We start from the raw sequence: 18,837 nt of genomic DNA, 5'->3' as shown, positions 1-18,837 counted from the left end.
TGGCTGCATGCGTATGTATATGCATTTCTACCTGGGATGTGAGCTGGCTGTACCAGCCGAATGCTCTACCACTCGTGTTTTTGTTAATCGCCATCTGCCTGTTTTCGATGATGGATACAGCTGCAAAGGGGCCGTCCATAAATCACGTCACGCACCGGGGGGGGGGGGGGGTCAGACATGTGTGACGAGGGGGGTGTGTTTAAGAAATGTGACGTCACATCAAAATGCGTAACTTTAAATAAATATAGACAACACGTTCTACTTAATTAAATAGACTTTTTAATAAATGTTTTCCCCTACACCATCAGAGTGCAGCGCCACATTAAATACGCACTACAATGACAATAGTTTAAAGCGATTTGTACATCTCGCCGGTCATTACATCCGGCGTCATCGGGAGATTTTGCCGGCATAATATTGTTCGCGAAAGCCTACGTGTCCAAATTCTTTAATCTGTCCGCACAAACATGAGCACTCGTGCGTAAGCCACGAAGTGCGTTTCTCACAATAACGTTGCATATTCTGTGTCCAAGTCGGCATAATCAAACTCTGCCGTTGTCCTTTTCCAAAATTGGTGGGTTCGTGCTCGCAGGCTGAGCCTCATTGTTTTTTTATTCGGTGCACTCTCGTTTGCGCTATTTTAGATTTTTTAGTTTTACTGTTGTTTAAAAACGTTATTATAAATCCTTCTGCACGTTCAGTTGCGTGGGATATGTGTAAACGTGAGTCCCCTCCCCCGAGCTTTTCTAGACCCCGACGAAACGAGCAGCGAGATTTATTCACGGGAATGCACGTAAGTGTGCTAAACTTTGAGGCCTTGCTTTAATGTTTAGATGACTGATCTGTACGTATGTTGAACTTCTTTCGCACCGTACGTAGCCAACCGTGCTCATCGTAGGATGTGGGGGAAGGACAACAAAACCAAACACAAAAAGCAGTTCTGATTTGTGCCTGTCACCAAATCACCCGGAAATGCCCCCGATCTCATCAGATCTCAGAAGCTAAGCAGGGGGCTTATCCTGGATAGTGCTTGAATGGGTAGCCACAGTGGACAACCGGGTTGTCATCATGTTGCGAGGCTTCGCCATCGACGGCAGAAGACAGTGCAGAATAATAATTTGTTGTAATCTACTCCTACACTCCAGTGTCTATGCACCCAACCTTCGCCACCCACACCGACCAGCATGCAGAAGCATGGCCACGTAACACCCCCGCGGCCCCCTCAAGGCGTGGAGAAGCCCTCATCCAGCAGTGGATTGACACAAGTGCTGTACGTGTGAACGGATGGGCACTTTCAGCAGTTGTCTCTCAATTTGATTGGCAGACATCGGCTCTACCCATCTCTGTAAGTGTGTCAGTTAAAACCCCTTCCTGGGATTGCACTGTGAATATATGAATACAGACAAGGCAGAAATTCTCAGTCGATATGTTCCGGAATGCCTCTGAACTGGCTTCAAGTAGGGATTATCGGCACGAGGACAGACCGTCGTGCAACGTATAACGACGCAATGCCCGATCCATGAATACGAAGGAGACATTACAGCGATACGCTCCCCTGCTCCTGACGCAGTTATCTGGCTTGACCACCTGAATGTGAAATTGTAGTTGTTGCTCTGTATCTAGATCAGCCGTATGAAAGAAGGAGAAATAGAAGATTGGCATAAGGCGCTACCACTCATACGCCTACTTATAATAAAATGTTATTATTGTATCCTAAAACGGAATTCTGTCGTCATATGAACAGGTTTAGGACAAAATCGTCAAATGAGCAGGTTTAGGGCAAGGCGAGGTGCATGTGGTGTCCTGAAATAGTACCCAGTACAGTGTTCCACACTCTTTAAGGCTGAAATGAGCACTGAATACAGATTCTCAGACGTGGCTGAGTAGAGAAAGCCACCTGCGGCAAGTCCCCAGGAGAGAGTTGGCCGTGCAGCGTTTTGCAAAAATGTGATTCTGAGCAGAATGGGGGTAGGCAGGCGGCCGGCACGGGCAGGTTTCTCGGCGGTTGAGCGAGCGGCTCGCAATCAGAAGTGTTGTAAGTTTGACTCCTGGTTGTGGTGCGGTTGGCCGGGATAGGGGGGGTGACATAACCATCCCTCTCATCATCCCTTCCATCGGGGTCAATAAAATAGGTACCGCTTCGTGGGGAAGTCTACAGTGGTTGTCTTATGGAATAGACTCGCCCCTGTCATAGGAATGTGGAATTTCCACCACTGGCTCTTGCATGGCTCTAAACGGGATGAGCAATGCCTCGATGCTCGTTTTAGGAGCAGAGGACATCACTGGGACTTTCATTGTTGAGCGCACAGCATGAATATGTAATGGAGAATGAGGACACGGTAAAAAATTTCATTTGTGAAACCATTTGTTTTCACCGCAAAAACGTCCAAAACAACAACATGTTACATGTTCTTTAAAAAGCCAAAGTAGACAAGGGCTGAGGATTTTATGTTATAATACATTTTTTATCAAGTGCAGACCATAGGGGAGGAGTTTATCAATTTTAAATACCTACTATAATCACCCAGGACTGTCTGTCCTTAACGCTCATGACATCACTCCACATCGACCAGTCCACTTCATTAATACTCATGAGCAGGTGACGTCCTCCAAATGGACACCCCCCCACCCCCATTATTACCTACTATGAGCCAAGAATGTCTGTGTGCAACGTTCGTGCGTCACTCCACGTCGACCAGCCCCCCTCATTAATAATCATGAACAGGTTACATCCTCCACATGGAGCACCCTCCCCTCTCATTAATAATCATGAGCAGGTGATGTCACTCCACATCGACCAGCCCCCCTCATTAATAATCATAAGGTGACGTCCTCCAAATGGACACCCCCCCCCCTCCATTCATAATAATTAGCGGCTGACGTCACTCCACATGGGGGGGGGGGGCGAGGCGCCTCCTCCCCCCTCCTCAGCGTCAACTTACAACCCTCACTACAAAGGCAGAACCTTTGTAGTGAGGGTTGCTATTGAGACATAGAAGTTAAAAGGACGTCATGATGAACAAGGGATTATAACCTTAAAATGAAATAGGTCTGTGTCACCGCGCCCTTACAAATTGCACACACATTGATGCAATGAATATTACGTCGCGGTCTGCTTTTCGCTTGCAAGTTTCAGATTTACTGCAATACACCCGTCCTTGGACGGGCAAAAGGCTAGTCTAATAATATTTGTTTTCCCATGCCGATGAGTTGAGCTGATCTCATAGCTGCAGTTGGTTCACGTTCATTTTCATTTACACCGCGTGGCCGTCGGTAATAGTTTAGGCGAGCGTTGAGAGCAGTTGACATTTTTACTTGGCACACAATGGCAAGGTTTTGCACCGACCGTTCTCATTAATGTTGTTGGGTTCCAAATTGAAAAAATAAACATGACGTCAAAATATGTTAGGTTCCAAAGCTTGTAAAAGTAAATACACGTTTGGATAATTCATATTAGGACATGACTTTGCTGTCACTTATGAGCAAAAGGAAAATGTAGAGGTGCAGCCCTGCAACTTGTTTCTCACACCACTGATGCAGAAAGAGCCTGCATTAGATGGAGCTCTAGAGAGCCCATCTAGCGGGTATTTGGCCTACTCTTCCACCACACATACCAGACCTCTTGGCAAGCCCTGATAACCGCGTCAGGAGCAGAGGAGTAGTTTGTCGCTGCGATGTCTCTTTCATATTTGTGGATGGGGGCATTGCGTCATTCATTATATGTTGTATGGTCTCTGTTCTGGATGGCCACAAATCTCACACTACTGGAGTTTTTAATTTCACATTTGTGCATCAGGTATCCCCTTTCTGCCATGGTTTGTACGGATGTGGTTTAGGGTGGACGATGAGCTTCGTGAAGATCAAACCCAGGGGATCTTCTGCGTTGAGTCTTTCATCTGTGCTGGCTTGAAACAGTCAGGTGGGCCTGCCTACAATCCATCCTGGGTTTAACCAGGCTGAATTGTGTGAGCGGCTGAGAGATAGTTGACAGTATACCCAGGCGAGGTGGTGGTGTCTGGGTCGTGACCACTACCATCACCAGTGACTAACTCTGTGTGCGTGCATGTGTGCTGTGCCCACAGGTGCTGGTGAGTCTGGGAAGAGCACCATCGTCAAGCAGATGAAGTGAGTGCTACCCGTACCATCAATAACACCATCACACATATCGTCACCACTACCATCGTGGCCAACGATAGCCCCTTCGTGCGTGAGTAGCGTGTATGTGTGTGTGGGGAGCGGTAGTGTAACAGTTAGCGTGCTGCGCTACGAACCCAGCGACCCGAGTTCGATTCCCGCCACCACTAGTAACAATTATCTAAACTGGTCATGGGACTCCCCTAGGTTGACTCAACTTCAAATGAGTACCTGGTGCGGTGTGTAAACGCTACTAGTTAAACAAAGGCGGCCAGGCGTGGTGCTGGCCACCCATCCTCTCGTGTGTGTGCTGGGCTTCATAGGTGCTACTCGCTAACCGCACTTGTCCCAACAGTCTGTAAAGGCTATATGGGAGATCTTTGTCTTGTGTGTGCATTTGGGTGTGAAGGCCGTGTTTTGTTTCCACGGAATTTACATCTGGTTACACATACAATGAAGCTGCGGTGGCGTAAAGGTTAGTGGGCCTGATTCAAAATCTAGCTGGCTGAGTTTAATTCCCAGTCATGGCTTAAATCAGGGGTGAGCGATTAAATGATCCGCTCCCAGGACAAAAATCCTTCACCAACCGACACTAAGCAGCGTGGTGAAGTATGGTTAGAGAATCTCCACGACAGACACTGCATGGGGAGACCTTCACGCAGCCGTGCATTGACCATGGCTGATGATTATCATGATTATGAGCTTATTAATTAAACATTTTACCGCAAAATCAACTATGTTCCGCTGAAGCTTTGTCGTCTGAGTGTGGGCTATTGTGTGTGCCAAGGTCGCAGCTCCCTTCAATGTGTCCCTCGGTTTATTTAAATCCCGCAATTAAGATTTATTTTCTTAAGGCCTTTTCTCCTGATAAATATGGTTATGTGTTTGGGAGTGTGTGTGTGGGGGGGGGGATATTTGTATATGTGGTTAAATTATGAACCTGCGTGCTTATATTAGGTTTTAGAATTGCGTTTAGTTATTGACTTACTTTCCTTTAGCTATGTGCAGTGCCTTGGGACCTCTGGGTGAAACGTGGTTTATAGGTGTAAATTATTGTCATATTGGTTTGCACGCTCCATTGGCCATCCTACCATTGCCCTGCAGGCAGCAGCACCCTGCGGCGTGTGAGGATCTGAAAAAGCGAGCCCCCCAAAGCTAGACTTCAAAAGGCTGCTTTCCCACGAAATGCTTGCGCTCCCCAAATAACAGTAGCGCAATATCACCAGACTGGAGCACCGCACGAAGCCCAGAGTATTTGACGACGCTAAAACGAACCACGGTACCTTGCTGATCTTGTCAAGGAGCATAAAGCATCACGCGGACTCCGGTCATCCTCGCTGCGGCGGCTTTTGGCTGGCCATCGAACGAAGGCGGTGGTCACCACATCGCGCGCTTTCAGATGCGCCACTGCGGCCGTCTGGAACGCTCTTCCTTCCGATATTCGGAAACCACTGGAGCTGTGCACTTTTAAATCATCCAAATTGAAAACTAATTTCTTGAGAACTGCTTTGTGTGTTTAGTCTGGTGTCCTTTCCCCGCACCTACGATTAGCACGGTTAGCTACGTACGGTGCGGAAGAAGTTCAACGTATATACACACACACCCGGACTTGAACATTTCGGGCCCTCTCGCAGGGCTTGCTGGCTGCCTTTAGGAAGGTTCACTCCCCTTCAGTTGATCCAGCGACGGTTTGGTCATCTTACCCCAGTTGCATACACTCCTGCCATCACGCTCTCTCTCTCCCCTCTCTCTTCTCTCTACTCTCTCCCTCCCTCCCTCTTCTTTCTCCCACTCTCTATATCAGAGCGAGGGGTCTTTATTTGATCAATCGGTCTTTACCCGTTTCCGCGCTCGTTTTGTGTTGAAACGGGTCAATGAAATAAAAACCACGTGAACCGGCCGCAGGAATATATCTCCCGGCTCCATCGTGTTTCGTCTCACGTGGGGCTCCTTTTGGTGCCTGGTGGCTCCTTCGTGCCAGCAGAGGTGTTAACAGGGAATTTCAGGGCTGCACCTTTTTTTCTTTAGAGAATCGCTTAATTCGAACAGCGTTCGACTCCCGGCTGCACAAGTTCAACGTTAAACAAATATACACGGAGTATTTAAAAACAAGGGGGGGGGGGGGGTTGTTTCCGACTCACAGTTCAGAGAGTGAGTATTGGCAGGGTGTGTGGAAAATTTCACTCCACGATGATTGGTTTTGGGGTTTTATTCTTTTTTTCTCTTCTGAGAATACGGGATGCCTCCTCAGACGGGCATATAAATTGTCGTAATATTCCCCAGGCCATAGCCATACACAAAAAATAGCATTCTGTCGAGACCGTTTTGGTACGGGTGGGGCGGGGGGGTGAACGAGGTTGTGTGTGAGTCACACTGCTGAGAACGCAACTTGTGTTTTGGGTGGGATCATGTTTACAGGGAGTGGTGTAGCGGCGGTTAGTGCGCTGCGCTATGAACCCGGCAACCCGAGTTCGATTCCCGCTCACGGCCAACACCCAGTGACGATTATCTGAACCGGCCCTGGGCCTCCCCTAGGTCTACTCAGCCTCAAATGAGTACCTGGTGCGGTGTGTAAAACATCTCCACTGGGGAGACAAAGGCGGTCAGGCGTGGTGCTAGCCATCCACCCCCGCGTGTACCGTGCTGACCTTCAAATGGTACTCGCTAACAGCACTTGTCCCAACAGTCTGTTAAACTATACAGGGGATATTTGTCTTTATTTTTTTGCATACATGCACATGTGGCGAGCGGTGGCGCAGCGGTTAGCACACTACGCTCAGAACCCGCGAACCTGAGTTTGATTCCCACTCACGGCCAACCTTCAGTGGCGAATATCTAATCCGGTTCAGGCCTCCTCACCTAGGTCGACACAGCCCCAAATGAGCATCTGGTGCAGTGTGTTTAAAAACATCGCAGGAGGGGGAGACAAAGGCGGCCGAGCGTGGTTCTGACCACACCACCGCCCTTGCATGGCATGCCTGCCTTCATAGGTGCTCGCTAACAACTACACTGAACTATTTATTTTATTTTACCGGATAAAGCCCCACGGAGCTATTTTGCTCCTTTTCAGGAGTGACCTGGCCACAAGTCACGTGGACATTTCTAGCAGCCAAACACGATTCTAAATGTGGAGGGAACAACCGGAGGACCCGTAGAAAAATCCACGCGGCCACGGGGAGGGAGACACGCAAACTCAGAATATACACCAGGCGTCAGGGTCGGGATAGATCCCACGACCTCCTGTATACCAAATTTCGATTTAAAGCTTTCGTGACTGCAGGGATTCATCTTCTTGGTTCTTTCGGTAAAGTCACGTAGAAGGGAAATAATAAAATAATAAAAATAAAACATAATAAAATAAAATAATTCTCACGACGTTTCGGCCACAACGCAAGCAGCCGTCCTCGTCGTGAGAATTATTTTATTTTATAATGTTTTATTTTTATTATTTTATTATTTCCCTTCTACGTGACTTTACCGAAAGAACCAAGAAGACTACTGTATACCACGCGAGGTAGTTAACATCTCGCCACCATGGCGCCCCAGCACTTGCCCCCCCCTACCCCCCCAAACAACCTGTGAGAAAAGCTATGTGTTCCCGTTGTGCTTGCGCACCCCTTGTTGTGAGCAGGATCATCCACGAGGCTGGCTACTCGCCTGAGGAGTGCCGCCAGTACGCCGCCGTGGTGTTCAGCAACACCATCCAGTCCATCGTGGCCATCGTGCGAGCTATGGCCAGCCTCAAGGTGTCGTTCGCCGACCCAGCCTGCGCGGTGAGTTCACCCGGTCTCGCCATCGGACGCTGACGCTGATCGTTAAAATAACCATATATTGTCACTGGTATTGGCCAAACATCCAAATGCGAACAAGTGATGTGCAAATTTCTCAATTTGGGATGATGCATAGCAGCTTTTCCTCTTACTATACTGCGAAAACTTGGGAAAAGCCTTCTGAAAGAGTATTGGGACTCTTATTAATCATTATCTGTTACCAATCACACCAAAATAGTCTCATCAGACCAGGGTGAGTGGAAAAGTGCAGCCATCTAGTATGGATAAAGAGGTGACCAGAAATACATTTCGAAAGTAATTATATCTTCTTCAGTGGACCGTTCTCGCACAGCTCTGTGAGAGATTCGAATGGATTTTTCGTCCCTTGAGAGCACAATAGAAATAAAATTGTGGGAATCTTTTAAATATTGACATCGGTCAACAAATCAATGAGTTGTTGAAAGAGCCCGTGCTGTCCCAACATGTGACCACGTTGCTGTCTGTGCTGTTGCTGCTGCTGCTACTATTGCTGCTGCTACTTCTACTGCTGCTACTATTGCTGCTGCTACTTCTACTGCTTCTATTGCTGCTACTGCTGCCGCTAATGCTGCTGCTACTCTGTGGCCTGCAGGAGGACGCTAGGAGGCTGCTGGCGCTGGTGGACGCGCAGGAGGAGGGCGTCTTGTCGCCGGAGTTGGCGGCCGTGGTGCAGCGGCTGTGGGCGGACCCTGGCGTGCAGGCATGCTTCGGCCGCTCCCGCGAGTACCAGCTCAACGACTCCGCCGCTTAGTGAGCGCCGTCCCGCTCCACCTTGTCCCACCTCACTCCACCTTGCTCCACCTCGCTCCACCTTGCTCCACCTTGCTCCACCTCGCTCCACCTCACTCCACCTCGCTCCACCTTGCTCCACCTCACTCCACCTTGCTCCACCTCGCTCCACCTCGCTCCACCTTGCTCCACCTTGCTCCACCTCGCTCCACCTTGCTCCACCTCGCTCCACCTCGCTCCACCTCGCTCCACCTTGCTCCACCTCGCTCCACCTCGCTCCACCTTGCTCCACCTCGCTCCACCTTGCTCCACCTCGCTCCACCTCGCTCCACCTCACTCCACCTCGCTCCACCCTGATCCACCTCGCTCCACCTTGCTCCACCTTGCTCCACCTTGCTCCACCTCGCACCACCTTGCTCCACCTCACTCCACCTTGCTTCACCTTGCTCCACCTCGCTCCACCTTGCTCCACCTCGCTCCACCTTGCCCCACCTTGCACCACCTTGCTCCACCTTGCTCCACCTCACCTCACCTCGCTCCACCTCGCACAGGGATTCCCTCCGTGCCTCCCCGTGCCTCCCCGTGCCCTGTTCTCTTGTTAAATTCAGGAAGCTGGATTTTGGGGTAGTGACCGTTCGAAAGAGAGTATAAGCGTTGTGTGCCACAATTTGAAAAGTGCTCGCTAATTGGATAAAGCCACGTAAGCAACAGCACCCCCTGACTTTGAAACGACCTGATACCCCTTTACTCGTCCGTGAAACAGAGGCGCCTTTGTGATAGCCGTGTTCGTGGTGTGGATACCAACGGTGCAGATGGTTTTATTTCAGCCAGTGTTGTACCAGTGGCTCGCCACACCGGTGCGGCCACAGACACCTGGATTATTTGCCGACAAATTATCAGTCACGTGGGCACTGGTCCGCTGACCTTCGACAGCCGTTGACGAATAATTATCAAAACGGTGTACAATACAAAATATTAAATTTTTGGCAGGATGACAGCGATGGATGGGTTGTATCTGTGCCATTAGTGCATTGGTTAACGCAATGCGATTTTAACTCGACGACTCGAGTTTGTTTCCCGCTCATGGCCAACACCACTGACGATTATCTGAAACGGGTCCAAGGCCTTCCCTTGGTCGACTCAGTCTCTAATGAGTACCTGGTACAGTGTGTAAGCATCGCTACTGGGGAGACAAAGGCGGTCAGGCGTGGTGCTGGCCACCCGCCACCTCGTGTGCCGAGCCAGCCTTTATCGGTGCTCGCTAACAGCACCTTCCCTCAACAATCTACTAAGGCTATACGGGGGATCATTGTGTGCGTGAGTAAGCTGTGTATTGTGCTAACCGGTGCAGCTACCTGAACGACGTGGCTCGGATCTCGCGGGCCGACTACGTGCCCACTCAGCAGGACGTGCTGCGCACGCGCGTCAAGACCACGGGCATCGTGGAGACACACTTCATCTTCAAGAGCCTGCACTTCAAGTGGGTAGCAGTAAACAACATGGGCGAGTGTTATGCGCACAGTTCAAATAGTGAAAGAAATTAGACAAACATTCACCCCACTATCACCCGTCCTTGCCCCCCCCCCCCTCGCGCCTTTAACAGACTGTTTTCGGATGAGCTGTTATTGAGTATCTATGGAGGCCAATCAGGCCTCCAAAGTGGGGTTGTGTGGTCAGGACCACGCCCGGCCGTGTTTGTCTCCCCGAGTAGTGATGTTTGCACACGCCACACCCAGGTACTCATTTAAAAAGGGGCGAGTCGATCTAGGGGAGGCCCTGGACTGGTTCAGATATTCGTCACCGATGTTGGCTGTGAGTGGGAATTGAATTCAGGCTGCCAGGTTTTCATAGGGGGGCAGTCTGCTGACCACTGCTCAAGTGCATACAAAGGTAAAGACAAATATCCCCGACATAGCCTGAACAGACTGATGGGACAAGTGCTATTTGCAAACACCTACGAAGGCCGGCACAGCACACGGTGGGGGGGGGGGGGGCAAGCACCACATCTGGCCACCTTTGTCTCCCTAGTGGCAATGTTTACACACCGCACCAGGTACCCATTTGAGGCTGAGTCGTCCTAGGGGGAAGGCTCAGGACCTGTTCACATAATCATCACAGCGGGAATCGAACTCGGGTCGTCCGGTTCGTAGCGCACCACGCTAACCGCTACACTATTGCTCGCATTACCACACACGCACATGAATGGACACACACACGCTCATTCACAAGTGCGTAAAAACGAGCAAGTTAACCTCTGGATATTTCAGTTGTGTGAGTTCCCTTGGCTACGTCAATATTTGTAGAGTTGCAACTCCTGCTTGCAGACGGTGGCATCTGTTTTTTTTGTTTTTTTTGTTTTAATTATTAGCTCATGAAGGTGTGGCTGGTAGAACGTGGACGAGAACAAACATCTTATATTTGGTTTTCATTAACGCTGGGCACAGACGCGAGCCATAACTTGACACTGACTTCAGCCGGATTTGTGCCAGCAGCCCCAAGCAGCAAACCCAACCTCACCCCCCACCCCCCCAACCACCACTCTCCCCACTCCTGCCCGTGCCTGGGGGCCTCACACAAACACACGGAATTTTCCAATTATGGTGCTCTTGCAATCATGCCATCGGATGCATCCATTTTCCATTTGGGACACTTGCAGCTAGCGATGCGCCACCTCGCGTTACAGGGAACGGCTGCGCAAGTTAACGTCACAGAACTACTTCTCGAGTCACTTCAGTTTCGGGTAAACTAGAGGCGCACCTGTTTTTTAATGTGCCATTTCCAAAATAAATAAGCCCCCCTCTCATATTTTCCTCTCCGTATAATAACGGAATGTATCGTTTGCACAGCCCATTGAACCGCACGGCCCCTCTGCAAGTGCATCTCATTATCAGCAGCATTGGTTCAATGGAAGTAAAGTCCTGACCGATTTTGACAGCCAGTGTCTCACCAGCAGAGTTAGGCCTGCTTGAACCATTGCTGGTTAAGTGCCACATATATAGTAAATGACAGCTTCTGCAGGGATTCTTGCTGAAGGCCACGTAAAGAATGTTGAAAATCAGATGGAAACGTTTAATTAACAGTGCTGAATAACAGAAATTAAGCCAAATCAATCCGATGTTTTTTTATGAGCAAGCATTGTTGGAGGGTGAGCTGAGACCACCATAATCGACAGGTTTTGGACAGCAGGGGTTGCGCAGTGGAAACACTTGTGCCTCACAGCAAAAAGGTCCCGAGTTAAATTCCCCACTTGGGTGCCTCTTTCTCTATGGAGTTCATATGTCCTAGCCCTGTTCCGAATGGGGTTTCCCCCCTCCTGATTTCTAGAGTTTCCTCCCATAGCTAAAAAAAAAGTACAACATATCTGGTATTGGCCAAAAAATCCCCATTGCTCAACAAAAACATCTGCAAATTACTCAAACAGGGATTGCACATAGCACCGTCACCCCCCCCTCCCTCCCTTAACTTAGCAGGACCCTCCTGTAAATGTGTCTTGAGACTCTATAAAAACTATATACTTTTTTTATTTTATTAGGTAAGACCCACTGGACACTATAGCTCTTTTAAAGAACTGACCTGGCCACAAACGATAGCTCAACTAAGTGGCTTATGTGGAAATTGATCGCAGCCAAATACTGTAAACGTGTGATGTTGATTCTAAATGTAGAGTGAAAAACCGGAGGACCCGTAGAAAAATCCACGTGACCACGGGGAGAACATGCAAACTCCAAATATACAGGTATCAGGGTCGGAATAGTACCTCCGACCTCCTATATACCAGGCGAGGTAGTTAACATCTCGCCAATGATAATAATAACAGGTGGCTAAAACATATGTTGAAAAGCCCAGCATATGAGCCGTGCCGGCACTGTGCTCTAATAATTGTATTATTCTTCTGGGTCACCTGACCTCACCACCCACAGTAACCCTGGAGAATGCATGTGCGCCACATGCTACCACACATATCCATTGGCATATAAACCCACAGATATACGACGAGAGATGTTGTAATTTGATCTCTCGGGATGGATGAGACATTAACTGTCATCGGGCAGCTGTTAAGATTGGATCAGCACTTGAACTGATTATTTCGTTGGCACCATTCATTTTGCTTCCTTTGTGCTGCCTGCGATAACGTCGATGCAGCATTTTAAGTGCTCGCTTTGGTTTGTTTTGGTCTAGGAATGAACTGAGTCAGATAACTGGGAAATTTAATTTAGGTGATTAGGGGTTAATGGTGGAAATGGTGGCGCAGTGGTTTAGCGCGCTGCGCGATTGAACCTGGTGACCCGAGTTCGATTCCCGGCCACGGCAGACATCGGTGGTGGGTGATATCAGAACCGGTGGTGCCATTTTCCCCCTTAGCCAAACCACACTAAGCCAGCGTGGTGAAGTATGACCAAAATACCACCACGATTCATGTAACATTTCCTCCCTACGCATGTGCACGCACACAAGCACACAGATGCACGCACAAACACACACGTGTGCACAGCACAAGCACGTTGCAAGTGCACAAAAGCATACATATGTGACCACATGTGCATGCACATGCGTACACAAAGACAAAGATCTCCCATATAGCTTGAACAGACGGTTGGGACAAAGTGCCGTTAGCCAGCACCTATGAAGGGCGGCACGGCGCACGAGGGGGTGGATGGCCAACACCACGCCAGGCTGCCCTTTGTCTTCCAAGTGGCAATGTTCACACACCACACCAGGTACTCATTTGAGGCTGAGCCGACCCAGGGAAGGCCCAGGATCGGTTCAGATATTGCCACTTATTGGTCTTGAGCGGGGTATCCAACTCAAGTCTTTGGGTTTATAGCACAATGTTTAACCACTATAATGCCTGTCAACATGTACACACAAATACACACAGCCCACGCACCCCGGCCTACCATTCTCGCCGCGCGTAACAACTTTTGGTAGAAATGTGTACTCGCTTTTTTTTTCCCCCTCACAACTTTGGCACTTTTTTTTTCCTTACAATATATTCTCGAGACAATATTGACAGGTGGTTTTAATTGTGTGCGCCAAAACACAAGAGCATTGGCACCGTGTGACTTGTTTTGGCTCCGTGTGCCCATGTTTGGGGATGCATTGCAAACCGAGGGCCGATTCACTTTGGATCTGGAAGAGGATTTTTTTTTTTTTTGCTGAACAGTGTACGCATGCCGATCCATCGTTTGCCGTCCAAAAAAACAGGATCTTTCCTAAACGTACATGCAGCGTAATGTCCGCAACGAGAACTAAGCCCAAGCCTCATGTCATTACGCTGCGAACCTTTAGAAATATTCCAACCCTAAAAAACAAAGGATAATTGTCAAAGCTTTTTCGTGAATGTGGGTGTAAATGAGCTTGTGTTGTTGATTTATGAGTCAGGGTGGGGGGGGGGGAGTGGTAATAGTATGGATTTACAACAAGGCCGTAATTATAATATATGTTGGGGGAGACACAGCCTCCCCAATATTCAAATATGCTCAAAATGTCCCCCCCAATATATTGCTATAGAAGAGATTTCTGTTTATAGGATTGTGGTTATGGGTGTACTCTATTAATCCTTAATCTCTGCCATTACATACAATGAAACAAGAAAAGGTAAAAAAACAGAGCAATGTCATACAATACACTATTAGACATTGCAAAAAATAAATACAAAGTCCATCCTATGTGTCAGTGATTTTTTTAAATATTTTAGGCAGGAAATAGCAGAAAATTAGTTTTCAAATTTAGATTTTTTTTCTGCGGAGGGACCCCCACACCCACTGGAAGATTTGGTCCTCCCAATGTTGACTCCGTGGCTACGACCTTGATTTACAGAAAGACAAAGGCCGGTCAAGGCGCTAACACTCCGTGCCTTGTTGTGCTGTGTGTCAAGCCGTGTATTATTGAGTCGTATGTTACTGTACTCTTTTACTGTGCTGTGTCAAGCCGTGTGTCACTGTTCTATTATTGAACCGTGTTACTGAGCCGTGTGTCACTGTACTGTGCCGTGAAGGATGTTTGACGTCGGTGGCCAGCGGTCCGAGCGTAAGAAGTGGATCCACTGCTTCGAGGGCGTCACCGCCATCATCTTCTGCGTGGCTCTCAGCGCCTACGACTTGGTCCTGGCAGAGGACGAAGAGATGGTGGGTCCCCCTCCCTCCTCCTCCCCGACAGCACCACACAGAACTGGGCGTCACTTGAGACCGAAATGACAAAGGTGTCCGCGGAGCTGAGTAATAATTGAGCAATTGTAGAGTTTGGAATGCGTTCTTCGTTCACCCTCGGAGGGAATGGTTTGGGCGTGGGAAACCACAGACGAGCGGGGAAGGCGGCCAGAACAGGCGCCAACAATTGGCCAAGCTCTGTGATCCTATATTGGGATGTTTGGCCAACTCCCTTAGTGAGTGTATGTATTTGTCTGGCAGGAAAACTGAGTACTCTGTCTGTGTCACGTGGAACGCGTGTGCACGCACGCGCAATTAATATCTCAGTCTTAATTTGAATCGGCTCTATTAAGGCAGACAGCGTTCACACGGGACGTGTTTATAACAGTCATTGGGTGGGTGCGGTGTGGAAGGAGTTGCCTTGTATTGGAGTGTGGTGGTGGGTCGCAAGCACTGGAGTTTAGAAAATGAAAAACTTTCTTTACAGCAAACCTACGCAAGCCTAATACATTTTTTTTGTATATTGCCCCATACATTTTTTTAATCTCCCCCATGCCCCTCGCGTGTTTTATATATATAAAAAAAGGAAACGGCCAAAACCCTGTAGCGAAAGAATTAAAAACCGCACCAACAATGAGGCCCGCAAATAAGAACACGCGCCACCTGTAACGCCGGGCGGTGCGTTTACCATCGGGAGTACATCACTCATCGCAAACTGTATAAAAGTAAAATGTAAAACAGATAAAAGACATTGGCGTGTGAGAGAGGATAGTGTGTACTGCTTATTCTCATATTAACATAATCCATTGTAATTGATATGGTTACATTAACCCACCCCCCCCCCCCCTCTGGTCTTTGCACCTGATAGGCTCACAGTGATGACATCACCTTTTACTCTAAGACAGGTAACAGGGAGGCTTCTTTACAATTCTGGCAAATCGCCTGATGAAGCTCGTAGCAGTCACCGGCAAAACGTCGTATTCAAATTGTTAACACACGGGTGTGCTGAAGTAGTCGCTAATTGGCACGTTTTGTTTACAAACCTTTAGAATGAGCTGTGGGTCAGGTGGTGGTGCGTTAACGACACATTTTATATTTACGCGATCTAATCCAAAAAATAACTTTATTATGAATAATATTGGTCGTGAAATGCTGCGTGTTAAACAGTGTGCGTGTCGCTTGCGTGAACGATTCCCTCGTAGAACCGCATGCACGAGAGCATGAAGCTGTTCGACAGCATCTGCAACAACAAGTGGTTCACGGACACCTCCATCATCCTCTTCCTCAACAAGAAGGACCTGTTCAAGGAGAAGATCAAGAACAACCCCATCACCACTTGCTTCCCCGAGTACACGGGTACTGCGCAAGCACCCAAGCCGTCGATCGCGGCCGCTGAGCGAGTGCGACGCTTAGTCTCTTGCCAGGCTCGCCTTTAATCGGCGTCACCATTATATTTTTTTGTCAGCCAGGTCACTCGCGCGTATATTGTGGGTCGAGTCTAGCGAGAGCAAATCGAGGCCATTCACGGAGGCTATTCAACAGGGTAGGTTGGTCGGTCTAATTTTTAGACAAGCCACCCTGCCAATTTCTCACGCAGTAGCGCATCTCTAGCACACCAAGGGTGCACACTCACAATATGTTACATGATGACCCCTTTATCCCGATACTCACACCTAAGCCAACGCGTTCCCGAACACTCACACACCCGTAAATAAAAACACTTTTAGCCTTAGAGATGGCGTTTACCACCCGCTTTGGGCTGCATTCACAAGCAACCCGACTCCAGGTGAAGCTCGACTCCCCGCGCGTCATGGGCCACCACCGGCCTGACACCGTCGCCAGAGCAGAGGAAGTGAGCCAGGCGTCTGCTGGCTCCTTCCCACCATTGGGTGGCTCCTCTCCCCTCCCCCCCCTGCCGAATGTCCTTGCCCGTCACTGCTCCCCATCCCCACTGAAATTCACACAGGGACTGTCAACGCAGATCCTGGCGCACCACGAAAAATGTATTTATTTTAATATCAACGCTCTAACCGCACAGCCCATAGTCCTGCCGAGCTGCTACTTACAGGCTCAAGCTTGGCTGTTCCTATTCTTAGGTTGTTTCGGTAAAGTCATTTTTTTATCTAACCCCCTCCATCTCTCTGCCCCCGCCCCCTCTGCCTATTTAAGGCCACTCAACAGAGACGATCTCCCTCTCTGTACCTGTGTTACTCTCTATGTATCTTGGTGATATCTGTCTGCTTATATGTCTGTCTATAGTTTTTCTGGTTAGAATTTTTTGTTGCTATTGCATTTATACCTGATGATGATTGCTTGTGTTGCAATCGAAACGTCGTGATTTTTATTTTTATTTTATTTTACTTTTATTAATTTTAATTTTAATTTTTTACCTACGTGACTTTACCGAAACAACCTAAGAATATGAATCCTTGCAGTCACGAAAGCTTCAAATCTAGACTTGGCTGTTCCCTTGGACCGCTCTTCTCCACTGCTGGATAACGCTCCAGAGCAGGGATGCTTATGGCTCGAGCCTTCCTATATTCACCCTCCACCTCTATTGTGTGATGGGGGGGGGTCATATTTATAGGAAGCTGGCTGGGTTGGACTCGCTCAATTGTGATTGACACCTTGAGGGATTTGGTCTTTCACCTGTTCCAAACACAATAGCCCAGCTTGCTGCGCACCTTCATCATTTTCAATTACTCCGTGCACATGCTTCTATCTTTCCTCCCTGCCTCACGGAACATTCTTTTCCCCAACCCCCTTTCCCTGTACAGGCGGACCACACACCCTATTGTATTTTCCCTCGGGATTTATTTGTACCATGTGACAGCGAGCGAGCGCACGGTGCCCAAGGGCCCCAAAGAGCCGGGCGGCTGGCACCGCACAGCGCTGTTGTGAAGGTGTCATTGTTTTAAGGGTTGATGATGCGCTCATTTAACCCATTCCGATGACATACGCATACGTCATCAGTTTTTTTATGACGTACACGTATGAAAATTAAAATAAAGAGGTGAGCAGTGGGAGGGGAGAAGCATACATATATATGTGTAAACGCATACATAAAGAGGATGCCAACAGCAAAACATGAACATTCTTGCAAGCTGTGTGTGTCCAGATCACATCGCCACTGTTACACGCTCTGCACATAGCCCTGTGGTAGCTACCAGTTAAATAGAGCTGTGCTTATATTGATTACAAAAATTGTTTAGTTTTATATATCCTCTTCGTTCATGCTAATCTCAAAATCGGTGAGGAACCACGGGCAAAGCTGGAAGGCAGCAGCCCGGCAATGAGCCGGCATTACCAACTGTTGCCCAAGCTCTCCGATCCTCTACATTCCAAGATGTTTTCAACCAATTAATGAGTGTTTACATGTTGATGGCATTTAAGTCAATTTAGGTAACAGAAGGATGAGGTGGCATTTGTATACTGGTTTCATCAGTTCAGTGTACCCCTCATTGTCAGCTGCGGCTGCTATACGTGCCGGAGGCTCCTTGCCTCTTGAGTGAGAGTGAATTTGGAGCAGGCAACGCCCACTGTGCACACGTTCCTGCTATTGCTAATATCAATCAACATCACTTACGACATCAATGTCATCCACATTACTCCATACACATGATCGACTCCGCCAGTATCACAACGTCAGTATCATGCACACCAACAATAACAGCAGACGCCATTGGCCACTAAGTGGCGGTGATGTCACCACGGCGCTTGTGCCAGGCCAGGTGTGCACTGCAAAGCCACGTTAAGTGTCGAAGGCTTGCCTGACAGATCACGGGACAGACCCAGGTGCCATGGGTTGACTGAGTGAGATGACTTGCATATGCACCAACTGTGCTCCCTACTGTGCCAACTTGCTGCATTTTATCTTCACGGCACTCCGCTCGTTGTTGTGAGCGTTTCTCCTCCACCCTCCGTTGTTGTTGGACGGCGACTGCCTCCAACTGCCCAACAGCATCCTTCATGAGCCTCCTCCACAGAGGCTAATCTTGATGCTGCATGACCAACAC

At 48.6% G+C, this 18,837-nt stretch overlaps 1 protein-coding gene across 1 annotated transcript in view; it reads left to right on the top strand.

Moving 5' to 3' along the window:
* LOC144731250 (guanine nucleotide-binding protein G(i) subunit alpha-2-like) overlaps positions 1-18,837 on the top strand; it is a 45,856-nt gene that overhangs the window by 12,305 nt on the left and 14,714 nt on the right. The window contains exons 3-8 of the mRNA XM_078612277.1: positions 4,083-4,125; positions 7,766-7,907; positions 8,536-8,693; positions 10,024-10,152; positions 14,671-14,800; positions 16,024-16,177. Of these exons, the coding sequence (XP_078468403.1) occupies positions 4,083-4,125; positions 7,766-7,907; positions 8,536-8,693; positions 10,024-10,152; positions 14,671-14,800; positions 16,024-16,177 (756 nt within the window). The remainder of the gene's footprint in view (positions 1-4,082; positions 4,126-7,765; positions 7,908-8,535; positions 8,694-10,023; positions 10,153-14,670; positions 14,801-16,023; positions 16,178-18,837) is intronic.

Source organism: Lampetra planeri, chromosome 38, assembly GCF_965212315.1.
Source record: "Lampetra planeri chromosome 38, kcLamPlan1.2.h2, whole genome shotgun sequence".
In the NCBI taxonomy this organism is placed as follows: domain Eukaryota; kingdom Metazoa; phylum Chordata; class Hyperoartia; order Petromyzontiformes; family Petromyzontidae; genus Lampetra; species Lampetra planeri.
Note: the sequence above shows the minus strand (reverse complement) of the source record. Positions and strands in the feature narration are given on the sequence as shown.